The sequence below is a fragment of the Prunus dulcis genome, chromosome 3 (genome assembly GCF_902201215.1).
Source record: "Prunus dulcis chromosome 3, ALMONDv2, whole genome shotgun sequence".
NCBI classification, from domain to species: domain Eukaryota; kingdom Viridiplantae; phylum Streptophyta; class Magnoliopsida; order Rosales; family Rosaceae; genus Prunus; species Prunus dulcis.
Genome location: NC_047652.1, coordinates 22,687,173 through 22,699,334, shown reverse-complemented (window position 1 = coordinate 22,699,334; position 12,162 = coordinate 22,687,173). Strand labels below are relative to the sequence as shown.

Genomic DNA, 12,162 nt, shown 5'->3' with positions numbered 1-12,162 from the left:
TTATTAAAAACTATTTAAGATGTGAATCCAGTTCAGTTGGGCTGGAGTCGGTGTAATGAGTTGTATTATTAACATTTTTAATGTTATTTGTGCAATCAAGATAGGGGAGACGGGTATATTGTCATGATCAACTAACCTAACTTATTGTTTGTCAAAACACTACGCATATCATTCAGTTATATTTATATAATTATGTGGAAAAATTTTAGGAATGAAATGAAAATAAAATGAAAAAGAGCACGGCAAATACATAAATGACCCTAGGTACAGGGAACTGTACAGCTCAACTTCTATAATTTTCTCAAATGGATCAGCCGGTAATAATGTTACATGATATTGCCCAAATGTTTGTAGCTGGAAGAAATGAAATCGACGAACAAGTAAGATCATGAGACGCTGCTCATTCTAGGAAAACCAAACTTCATTTCCTCGCTGCTTTCTTCTACTGTATAAGAATCAGTTCAAATCTGAAGAAGACATCAACCCCAACTGAGGGTCTAATTGGTACACAAAGAAACGGAAAGAACCCATGAATTGCCAGCTTCTATTCTTATTCTCCATAAGAAAATGAAATCCGTGGCGTAGTCTGTACCCCATTCCTTTTATGAGCATTCGTTGTAAAGTTCATCTATGGGAATAGGATCTTCTCTTGAGTCTTAAGACTTAAGGTCATCAGACATTGCTGAAGGTATGCAATGTGTCAGGAGGATATCTAAAGTTGCTGCCTTGGCAGTTTTTGTCTGTAGTACAACCATCTGCACCCACAAGCAAGCATTTCAGCCATTAAAACAAAAATGCCGAGCATGCATACATGCTGCAACAGTGTCTGCTAAACATAGAGGGAGGGAGAATGAACCTGATCATACTCTAGGTCAAACTTTAGGTACTCGTCGTCACAATTCTCCACCATGCTGGCCAAATTCTTCAGATTATTCACAGGTTTACCATTAAAAGCGAGAACCTAAACAGAACACAAAATATTAGAATAAGTGCACTACCAACGTAACTTCAGAAATTATCTCATTGTCATTTGTTCAATCACAAACGCGAAAGAATGAGAAAGGAAAAGAGAAAATAAAAAGGAAAAACGTCTGATATTTTATGAACTAAAAATAAATGAAAACTTAATGAAGCAAAGCAAAAAAACCCAAGTCGTGTAGCATATCTCTAACCTGAGTGTTAACAATGTCCTCATATCCAATATTAATGTCGGCAACAAGTACCTACAAGAATTTTGAATAAATGTAAGCCATGATTGCAGAGTGAAGAGAACTTAGTCTAAAATGGAAAAGCATGAGAAAAATAGATGAGAGAGGGAAACCTGAGAAACAACAACAAGCTGTTCATCGATAGACTGCGCCATTGAATGTAAATGCTTGTCCAACAGTTTCACTGGAGCGTCAAATTCATAATCCTTTCCATACTGGAAAGTAATGAAAAACAGAGGTTAAGATTTGGTAACATAGCAATGGAAAGTTTGCTTTTATAGACCAAACTTAAAATCATCCATCTTCATTTTCTTAATTAAGCTTGGAGGTGCCATTGGGCACACCACTCTAGCATAACTTGTACTAAGGTTAAGATTTGGTAACATAGCAATGGAAAGTTTGCTTTTATAGACCAAACTTAAAATCATCCATCTTCATTTTCTTAATTAAGCTTGGAGGTGCCATTGGGCACACCACTCCAGCATAACTTGTACTAAGGGGCCCTTTAGTACCACCAGTTCTCGCCAGCCAAACATTAAGGCTGGCATTCTTATGCGGGAAAAAGTAAACCCCGTCCTGATTCCTAGGAACCACACATCTACATATCTACATGCATATGAGAGAGACAGAAAGAGCGAGAGAGCGTATGAAGTATGAAATTAAGGTCGCACCTCAGAACGCAGATATGGAACAGATACCGCTGCAAAAACAAAACCAGCAATGATATAATATGAAGGAGGTTTGCCGTTGATGTGTGCCGGGATGAGTCGCTTGTGAGTTGAAAGTTTTATGCTGTACTCAAGTATCTCTGAGTTACGAAGAACTTTTACTAGAGCATTATCACCAGTATACTTTTGAGACACAAGGTAACTGAAACCTATGCGCTCTCCATGCCTGAATGGAACTATAAAATTGATACCAAAGAGTGTTAAATATCGAATATACAGAAGCTTATGCAAATTAAAAATTCAACTTCTCTGAAAAGTGCATAAGAGGAATGCTACAAATGGAAGGGGGGGAGAGTTTACCTGTGCCATCATTTGCAATGTTAACCCCATCAAAGCTAAGAATAATATCGGATGGCTTCAGAACATGTGATTCTGGAGCTGTAGGTTCAATTCTTCTGATACGCACACCCTTTTGATCAGTTCTCATCCCTATTGACGTGCGCAGATCAGGATTTTCCATCTTCTGCCATTCAACTCCAATAACTGGGAACCCTGTAAGGCAATTAACAGCCAGATTCAAAGTAAGAAGAGGGGAAGAATTTCAATCACCAACACCGAATCATAAGCCAATGTTCAATGTGGCCCCACTGGACTGCCAGGCACATTTGCTGGAAGGGCAACATACAAATAACAACAATTACAGTTAAGGAGGTTTCTGTTGCGGCTTGTCTTGCTTTAATGAAGTAAAATCTATAACAAACCTGTATATTCCCCATTCTTCTCATAATCTTGAATGAAGTGCATAATAACTGGTGTTGGTATGACGTAACCTATATTTTCCACATCTTCATGTTTAAGAGACTGAAATGCGATACCCACACATTTCCCTTTATCATTAAAGGCAGGCCCACCAGAGTTTCCAGAGTTTATTGCAGCATCTATCTGCAAATGGATCACAGGGAAAAAGGAAACCAGAACAGGTCAATGATCAGGTGTTTAGGGTAGGTAGTCATAGAAGACAATGTCCAGAAGATAGTACCTGCAATCCTAGAAGCTCAGTCGATCCATGAACATAAGACAGTATCTCCATACGTGACACAACACCACTTGTCACAGAGATTGTGTCACCCCCAATAGGGTAGCCCACAACCGTCACAGCATCTTGGAGTGCAGGTAACTCTCCAAACTCCACAGGTGAAACTCCTTCCCAGAATTCATCATCACTCACCGTAAGCATTGCTGAAGATGCATCATGGAGAAAAGGAAAAAGAACTCTTCAATTGCATAACTCGTGAATTAAGTTATATAATATATTAAGATAATAAAGTCACAATAATGAGGATGCTTTGCTACCTGTAATATCTAGTGAAATATTTAAAATAAACAAACTGCATTCTGTTTCCATTTCAATCCAATAAGCTCTTAATAATTAAGTTTTTCAAAATGCAAGTTTTACAACTTCTTGTCAACAAAATATTCCCACTTCTTTTCAATAAACAATTCAAAACCACATGAAAAATTAGTTCATAAGAAAATAAAAGAAGCCGAATGTTGCATACCAATATCACACTCGGTTCCAATGGCTAACACAGTGGCCAAGTACTTAGTTTCAGAGCCACGTTTCTTGAGCTTAACCTGGGTATGGTGCTCCACAGAGTGCGCATTGGTCAAGACCCTCCTGCCTCCTATCACAAACCCACTACTGCTCGAACTGTACTGCCTCTTCCTCTGCCATGGCAACGATAAATTAGGCTCCGTGTGCACACAAAACACCTTTACTACGGCCTCCATGGCCGGGACCACTCTCGCCACGTTCTCCCAGCTCGGCACCATCAACTGTGGCTCGGAAACGACAGCCAAGGCGTGTCCACCATCGCCGTTTTGGTCCGCGTGTCTCAAGCTTCGTCGTTCCGGTGAAGCCGCTATGTTGAGCTTCTCGGTCTTTCTGGGCCGGCCTCGTCCACGGCGACTGGGCTGGGAGCTACTGGGGTCAGTGGCGGTTTCGTTCGCGGGAACTGAAACGGCGTCGTTTGCGGTGGTGGGGTTGGTGTATTGGATATCCATGGTGGTGATATTGGTATCTTCAGCTACTGGGGTTTTGGGTTTTGGACCTCTCTTTCTTTTATTATCACCCATTTTTCAAATTGTGGAGAAAATACAAAAAATGGGGTTTTTCTGGGATTGTTGGTCTGAGAGCGATGAAGCTTGCGATTAGGGCTTTTATTAAGTAGCAGAGAGGTTCCAGAATCAACGACTTCCTTGTTTTGAATCAGACGCGGTAGCAGATGACAGTTGAGGAAGGAAATGTGAGAGACTTTGGGCCTACAACTTATTTACAGCCCATCACCAAAAGTGCAGTTCAAGGATGCTGATGAATTCTACGGTGAGAGACTTATATATGACCTTAGGTGATGCCGTATTGTTTAACCCTCGAAAAATAAAGGGTGTATCTCTTTTAGCCAACTTGACTAAATCTGCTGATTGAATAAAATTTTGAAGTTGTATTTTCACTCAATTAAGATGTATTATTAGTCAACTTGTGCATTTGACATAACTAATTTATCCAACCAGCACTGTTCATATATGCATTTGTTGATAAATTTTTTTTACCTAAGAACAGCATGTCTCATTTATGAAAGGATGTAAAATTTGATTGAAGTGTTTAAACTATTCATCCAATTTTTCTATATTGGTTTAGAACTTTAGAATACATTTTTTAGTTTTGTCTTTGTAATTCTATTAATCCTTTATTAGAATTACAATTATAACTGAAGCCAAAAGTATAGCATGAAACATTATATAAGCGCGATAAAAAGTTTCCTTTAATACTTTATAAATCAAAATTCATCCTCCGTTAAAGCATTTATTCCCCCCTACAAATGAGTATATCTCCTAAGTACAATTTGACAACAAAAAAAAAAAAAACCATCCTCCTGTTTTTTTGGTGAAACATTGATTCGTCATTTCAAAAGCAATACCGGACCGGTGTAATATAAATTAGAGTAGCATTTTTACCATCACTTATGCTGCACTAATTAATTTGTAATCATTTTTCTGTCAAAAGTAATTTTTAACAATTAATCTTTTTTTGGTTATGTGCAATCAATTAAGGATAATATTTTCCTTGTCTCCTACCAATGAATCTCCACTTGAGACTTCATTTTGAGAGAGTTGAAGTGTTGAAAACTTGAAGCCAACCACCAAAAAACCGGTGACCTTGCACCCTACTCATCAACAGATGGTGCAAGGCCCCTCCTCCTCCTCTCTCACTTTATCTTATCTTTTACTGTGATTGCCGAAGAAAGAAAATCGTAGCTTCGCTGCTACACAGTCTCTTGGGAAGCCACTTTTGAGTCTGTGTTTTGATTTTTATTGCTCTTTATTCCGCCTGTCTCTTTCTGATTGAAACTTTAATCCACCATTTCACATGCTTTTGTTTCTCTTTTTTTCATCACCCTGTTAAACTCTCTTCTCTCTCTCTTTTTCTTCCCCATTTCTGATTTCAATTCTCAGACTTTGTTTGATCTCAATCTCACTTGGGTATTTCTTATTTTGCTATTTTCTTAAATCTAAGTCTTTTCTTATTTATTTTTGTTTTTACAATTCTGGGTTACTTTGATTTCAGCTTATCTTTCATTTTTCATTTCTGGGCAATCTGAGATCTCAGTTTTTGTCACTGGGTTGTGCTGATTTCGATCCAATTTGCTTACTTTCCCTCGAATTTCAATTCGAAGGCAATGTCACAAGGCTATGCGATCGAGCTCTACTTCGATCCAGCCCTCGAAAACCAGGTCTTGAAGGCTTGGAATGTGCTCGCTCGCCGTCAGATTAGTACCCAACTCATTGAAATTGAATCACGCCCCCACATCACCCTCTTCTCCAGCCCTTTCATTGAACCCGCGAAGCTCGAAAACGTAATCAAAGCCTTCGCTTCGAAGCAAGAACCTTTGGCGTTGTCTTTCTCCTCAATTGGGAGCCTTCCACATGACAACAATGTCCTGTTTCTGTCACCAACTCCTTCAGTTTCGTTGCTTCAGTTTCAGTCCCAATTGTGCGAGGCAGTGAAGAGAGAAGGCGTTGAAATTGGGGAGGAGTATCACACAGATTCTTGGGTTCCTTATTGTGCTGTTGCTCAAGAAGTGCCAAAGACTCGGATGGCGGAAGCGTTTTGCGTGTTACGGGACTTGAAGTTGCCGGTTGCTGGGTATGCCATGGATATTGGGTTGGTGGAGTTTTCGCCTGTTCGTGAGTTATTCTCGTTTGTGCTAGGTAACACAGTGGAAGCATGAGGTTTCAGAGCCATTCTGTGTTAATCTAAAATTTAGTTGTTGTTTAATGAATATGTTACCTTTTGATGTTAGTGTAGATTACTGTCTATGGTGCTACTTATAGCTTAGTTGCAGAATTTGCATTTGATGTTCTGACATTTTCATTTTATCTTCCCCTTAGATTATGTGTTTTGTTCATGTTGATGATAATTTGAAATACTTTTACTCCTCCATCCTATTCTGTTGGTTTTAATGTTTAGTCAATATCAGAGATGGTAAATTTGATCAGGTGTATGCCTTTTAACTTCATATGGTCCCTGGAGGTTTTGGTTATAAATTTCTAAATTTTCTACTTTTGGTCTGATGGTGTAGGTTTTGGCTGTAGTTTTTTTAGTGGTGTAGCCTTGTGACGGTTAATACGCTTCTACTATAGTATGGTTATGGCAGATGGTGTATTAAATTTCTGTTTTCAACTTCTTTTGTAATATGATCGTAGACTGATTATGTCATGTATCTTTCACTAACTTGGCAAACTCTTAGTTTAATGAATTGGCAACTTCTGCCACAGGACACAGGGATTGATTTTTACTGCCCTCATCATATCAGTTAAACCCTATGCCCCAAGTGAGTGAGCTATCAAACTTGTTTTACCAGTCTTTCTAGAGCCTTGGTTTTGTTGGCTCATAAGAGATATCACCTTTATCTTCTGAATGTGTGTGTACACGCTTGTGTATGTTGTGTGTGCAGTGTATTTGTTAAACTACTCTCATCTTTGTAATCTTCTACTCTTAAGGTTTGAAACGCACTGCATAATTTTAGAACTCCTTTTCCTGATTGTGCACTTCTTTATGAACAAAAGCTAGTCTTGTACTTATTAACTATAGATCCTTAGTATTGGTTTGCAATTTTTTGTTTCAGAGAATTTTGAAATCTCTCTGCTTCAACAATGTAGGTATGATTTGTGGTAATCATCTTTCTCAGACTCTTCCTCATATGTAATTGAGCGAAGAATTTTTGTATGGCTTTCCTGTATTGTTGACTGAAGACAGCCTTCCATCTGTGTGCACAAGTGTGTGTGCCAAGCATCTCTGAATCTTCGTTTATATATGATCTCTTTTTACATATTTGATTTCTAGGTGCATATCTTACAGAGTATTATCTACAAGGAACTTACATCATTGTACATTCTTGTGTATATCTCTGCTTATTCGTTTTATAACCACAATTGAAAGATATCATTTTGAAGTTACCTATAATGTCAAAAGCTACTTACTTTGGTTTCACAAAATGTGCTGAATTTTTAAAAAGTTCATGAAATGTGATGATACAGACAATCTACTCTGAATCTTTTGGGAGGTCTTTTTTTATTTTATTTTTGGTTTTTTGTTGTGTGGGGTAGGGGAAGGACGAAGGTTTCCAAAAGGCCTCTCTGCTGCTTTGTAGAGGTAACATCATGTTGCTTATGGTTTTCATACTTTCCACCCAATTAGTTTTGCCTAGTGTGAGCTGCATTGGTTGCCCGCAACCCTTTCTTGGGGACTTCACTCTGTCAACATGATTTTGATTGTTCTTACAAAACCTGTTTGATTAAATTCTTACAATGGACAATGAAGCTCTACATGGGATTGTTCGCATCTCATGCTCTTGGTAGATTCTTTATAAAGCGTGGAAGTGTCTTTTCGTTTTTCTGTATTTGGTACAACAGCCAATGATATTTAATAATGGAGGTTGTCCATGTCATCCCTTCGCCAGTAATTGTCAAAACTGTCTACGATTTTATCAAGTCTCGTGAGTTTTGATCGACGTAGAAAGGCCACCCAATTCATCTTCATTCCGGCCCTTGTCTTTGCGTGTTTCACGTTTGAGCTTTGTCCCTAAAGTCAGGCCACCCCATCCATAGGGGGAAGCTTTTATGTGCCGTTTTGGTCATCATGGAATTAGCTCTGCCTCTACCGCATCAAAAGATACTTGGACTGCCCTACCGCATCAAAAGATACTTGGACTTTGTGTCGTTTGAGGGGGAAAAAGAAAACATTACAATATTTGACAGGACGTCAGTGGTGGGATTTTGTTGACCGCATAATTGCTGTTCCATTTCGTGTTGGAAAAAAAAATAATAATAATATAAAAAAAAAATTAGAATACTTTGAAATAGAACATCTTGAAAGGTCCATTATAATTCACTATGGGTATCTACACCAGAAATGTTTTAAATTTTAATCTGTTCTACACTGAAATATCGATGGTAGAAATCTCACATTTGGGGCTAAAATTATTATACGCCCTTGTAACAAAAAAATACAATAAAATGAAAAGGAAAAAAAAAAAAATGTGGGCGTTATTAAGATATGAATTTGTATGGTTTTATGCTGTTACTACTTCTAACTAAGCTCTACCCTTAACTAAGAAACTAAGCCTCCCTCGTTTCTGATAATCGCCATTAGAAAATGGTTCCAGTAATCAACAGGGCCTGGCATGCACCAATGGACGCAGTCATTATAGCCCTTCATCCACTGGTTTCCCCAGTGAGCTCCAGGGTGCCCATCTGCCCTCATCAGCATGGCCCTGGTTATATCCAAAACCCCAAACTTCTTCCCCTTCATCTCCCCTTCTCTTCTTCCTCTTTCAAACTCCTCAATCTGAATGTTCCTCATTTCCCAGTCGAAAGTGCCCAAATCAATCTGCGCCTCACTGAAAGGACTTGTTCTGTTACAGTACCCCCCGGTGTTCCAAGCCCCATTCTCGAAGTGTGCAGGAGCAAATGTCCTCAACAAGGCCATGAGACCACCTCTGCAGTTGTTGCAATCTTTCATGTGCTTGAAAACTGTTCGAAACGCCATCCGAACGGCGTGGCTAATGTTGTAGTCAGTGACATTCGGTTGATTGCAATAGACGCATCCGGTGAGGTTACCACCTTCATGTAAGTACATTACCCGGAAAAACCAATGCCCGCCTGAGACGATTGCGTAGTCCAGATCGGGGAGATGCCGCGCCCATTGATCGTCGAGCCGGTCAAGATGCAAATCAAAGGTGCCGGACCCTGTACCATTAACCATCCTCTCATCTGCAGCTATAAGATATTTGGACCACAATTTCATGAGGGTGAAGTCATGTTGAGGAAAATACCATGTCCTGAACCTGTCTTCAGAATCCTTGTAAACGTCTTTTGGGGATTCTTCCTGCAATATTATAAGATTCATATCATCAAGATGAACTCAAATGCTGCAGCCTCGCTTGTAAATCACGACTCTTGATCAACCTCGAACTCAGTTTATGTGGGATTAGAGTTAAACCAACTAAAGTGCAACCTCATTATAATTGTAAGTTTTAATTTAAGACTGCAATTTTATGAATGACTTGCGAGTATAATAAGATGGTTGAAAATTTAAAAAAAATAAAAGGGTATTTTGCCTACTGATTTTTTGTTTTTTGTTTTTTGTTTACAATAACGATATTTTAAACTACTCTAATATAGAGAGCGAAAATACAAGGAGATAGGCACACTGCCTTGTCCACATCTTCGACCCATATTTTCCTTACCCATACAAATTCTGAAGCATGTCTACGGCCTGCATGTTCTATTAGTTGTTTGGGTTGACTTTATGCAGATTGTGACCGTCATCAAGAACATGCATATGAAAACTATCAAACAAAGTTTTTTGGACTAGATAAATCAATCAATCAATCAAACAAGAAATTTAAGGTTGAAAAGACAAACAGGCAAACAGTAATAATTAATATTCTTCATTTACGCGTTCCTTCCTCTATCTTCATAACTTTCTCTGTCCCGAACCCCAGATTAGGCTAATTAAAATTATATCAGTAGAAAAAATTATGCTAATTAAATACCAAATTTATATGCCATGACAAGTTATACCAACCAAGCAAATTGATAAAGAAGTAGCAAAAAATAGTAAAAACTTTTGATTGAGATTTGTATCAAATTAAATTATTCTTCCATAAGTAGCAGAATGCTTAGGGTCGTGCGAAACTACCACATTAATTATCACAATTCAAGCAAAACCCAAAACAAAAACAAAAAAAACAAAAGAAAAAACTAGAACCCAGGTTGGAAAAAAAGGGCCGTGTGATTTCTTGAAGAATTACCTGTGACAAGAGGCAGAGAAGAGACTCCACATGGTTGCGAGCCACAGAGTCTCCGATAAATGCCATTTTCTTTCCTCTCACAATTTCCAAAAAGGTGTTGGGATCGAACAGAGGAAGCTCACATTTGTCTGGCTTCCATCTCCAATTAAGAAAATCACTGTCCCTTCTGCCATTTTTGAAACAATTCTTTGATTCTGGAATTGTGGCACAGCTTGAATTGGTGTACATTGGCCCTCTTAATTCTGGAACCCAGTGACCTTTATACAAGTCACACTTGTCCTCCTCCTTCTCTACAAAATCAGACACACCAATATTATCTTTTAGAACACTCCCATCCCATCAAAAGGAGTTTATATAAATAATTCATGACCAAAAAAAGAAAGTAATTACAAAAGAGAAGATATGAAAGAAATGGATTGTTTGTAAAGTTACTTGTAGGTGGTTGGAGCTTGATGTTATTGTGATCAAGGTCTTGGTGGTCTTGTTCTTGTACTGCATGAAGGTTTGGCTGGATTTGAATAGAATTAAGCCCTTGTTTGGCTATGGTTAGCAAAGGGTTTGGAGAATAGATAAGGAAAAAACTGAAAAGGGTGGCTATGGCTAGAGAAGTGAACAAGAAAGGAACCAATCTGCTCCCCATGTTAAAGCCTCTCTCCCTTTTGGCATTGTTATGAAGCTTTTCTGGGGAAAAAGTACAAAAACTCATGACTGTCTGTCTGGCATAGAGAGAGAGAGAGAGAGAGAGAGAGAGAGAGAGAGAAAATAAGGCAAATGATTTAGCTATGAGGAAGAAATTATAAGGGGAAGGCTGAGGAGATTCTGCAACTCCATCATTAAGCAAAATTGATACTGGTGGATTTTGTCCTTTGTTTTGAGAGAGAGCCGAAGAGGCTCTTTATTTTTGTACTTTTATACCTTTTCGGTTTTTTCGCTTCACTGGGATGGGGATGATGAGCTTTTGCTTTCCCTTTTCTTTCTTTTGTTGTTTTTATAAATTCAATGGTAATTATTTTTGGAAGAGAAGGGCAAATAAGAAATAAGAAATGAGAAATGAGAGATGGCTGGCTGTTGTGTGGAAAATAACGTCAGCCGTGAATACGCGGCAAAGCCATGGAAGTAACCGAGTCTGAAACGAGTGAGCTTTGCATGTGAATGTTTGGGGATAGGACTCATTACTAAATTGACCTGAATACTCGGCGCAATTTCTTCGGGTTTGGAAATTTTGTGCACTTTTTGTTGTGAGGTTTTTTTGAGTGGTCTAAAGGCTACCCAACCCCACACAAATTTTATTTTATTTTTTCTTATTTTCCCACTATATTTTTTTTTCTTTTCTTATTCTTAATTTTGTGCACCATGGCCAGCTACGTGGAAAACATCCAAATGACTTTTCCATATGACCCTCCTTCTTAAGAGGGGCATGAACAAATGTTGTGGTGCAGACTAGGTCTAGGTTTATCCGATGTTGATGCATCATGCATGCAATGAAATGACACATCATCTTGTCATTTATCATTTGAATGAGATGACATTTCCTTTCCTTTCTCAACACCACCAATTCAAACGAAGGCCTAATAACTATGTTACGTTCATGCCATAAGTCAAGTATTATATTTCTAAAAGTACACTTATTAAATTCTATTGTCTTTTATTTATTTATTTATCAGAAAGTAGAATCATCAAACATGAGAATGCAATTTCATACCACCAAAATCAAACCGACCCTAAAAGAAAAATTGCTTTAGAAGCCAATAAATGCATTTTGATGTTTTCCTTTTACCTTTTCTTTCTTTTGCAAATGGATATGAATCAATTCCTATATTGAAGGATAAAATTTGTCTACCTTTGACCTAATTCGGTATTAATGTAAAGAAAATGTTATGGTAAGATGTAAAAATGACCCATAAATAATCG

General features: G+C 38.2%; 3 protein-coding genes across 3 annotated transcripts; 1 reads left to right on the top strand and 2 right to left on the bottom strand.

Annotated features, from left to right (window-relative positions):
- Positions 1–223: 223 nt before the first annotated feature.
- LOC117622821 (protease Do-like 9) lies at positions 224–4,186 on the bottom strand. Its single transcript, XM_034353599.1, has 9 exons — positions 3,436–4,186; positions 2,916–3,115; positions 2,638–2,818; positions 2,237–2,428; positions 1,880–2,112; positions 1,322–1,423; positions 1,173–1,223; positions 857–961; positions 224–755 (listed from the first exon to the last, which is right to left on the bottom strand). Exons 1-9 carry the CDS (start codon positions 4,010–4,012, stop codon positions 657–659), a joined length of 1,740 nt encoding a protein of 579 aa, XP_034209490.1. The 5' UTR covers positions 4,013–4,186; the 3' UTR covers positions 224–656.
- An 817-nt stretch (positions 4,187–5,003) lies between these two features.
- On the top strand, positions 5,004–6,432 carry LOC117622324. Its single transcript, XM_034352973.1, has one exon. The coding sequence runs from the start codon at positions 5,614–5,616 to the stop codon at positions 6,163–6,165; it is 552 nt and encodes a 183-aa protein (XP_034208864.1). The 5' UTR covers positions 5,004–5,613; the 3' UTR covers positions 6,166–6,432.
- Positions 6,433–8,303: 1,871 nt separating this feature from the next.
- Positions 8,304–11,118, bottom strand: LOC117622323 (protein ALTERED XYLOGLUCAN 4-like). Its single transcript, XM_034352972.1, has 3 exons — positions 10,684–11,118; positions 10,252–10,541; positions 8,304–9,323 (listed from the first exon to the last, which is right to left on the bottom strand). The coding sequence occupies exons 1-3, from the start codon at positions 10,955–10,957 to the stop codon at positions 8,547–8,549; spliced, it is 1,341 nt and encodes a 446-aa protein (XP_034208863.1). The 5' UTR covers positions 10,958–11,118; the 3' UTR covers positions 8,304–8,546.
- Positions 11,119–12,162: the final 1,044 nt, after the last annotated feature.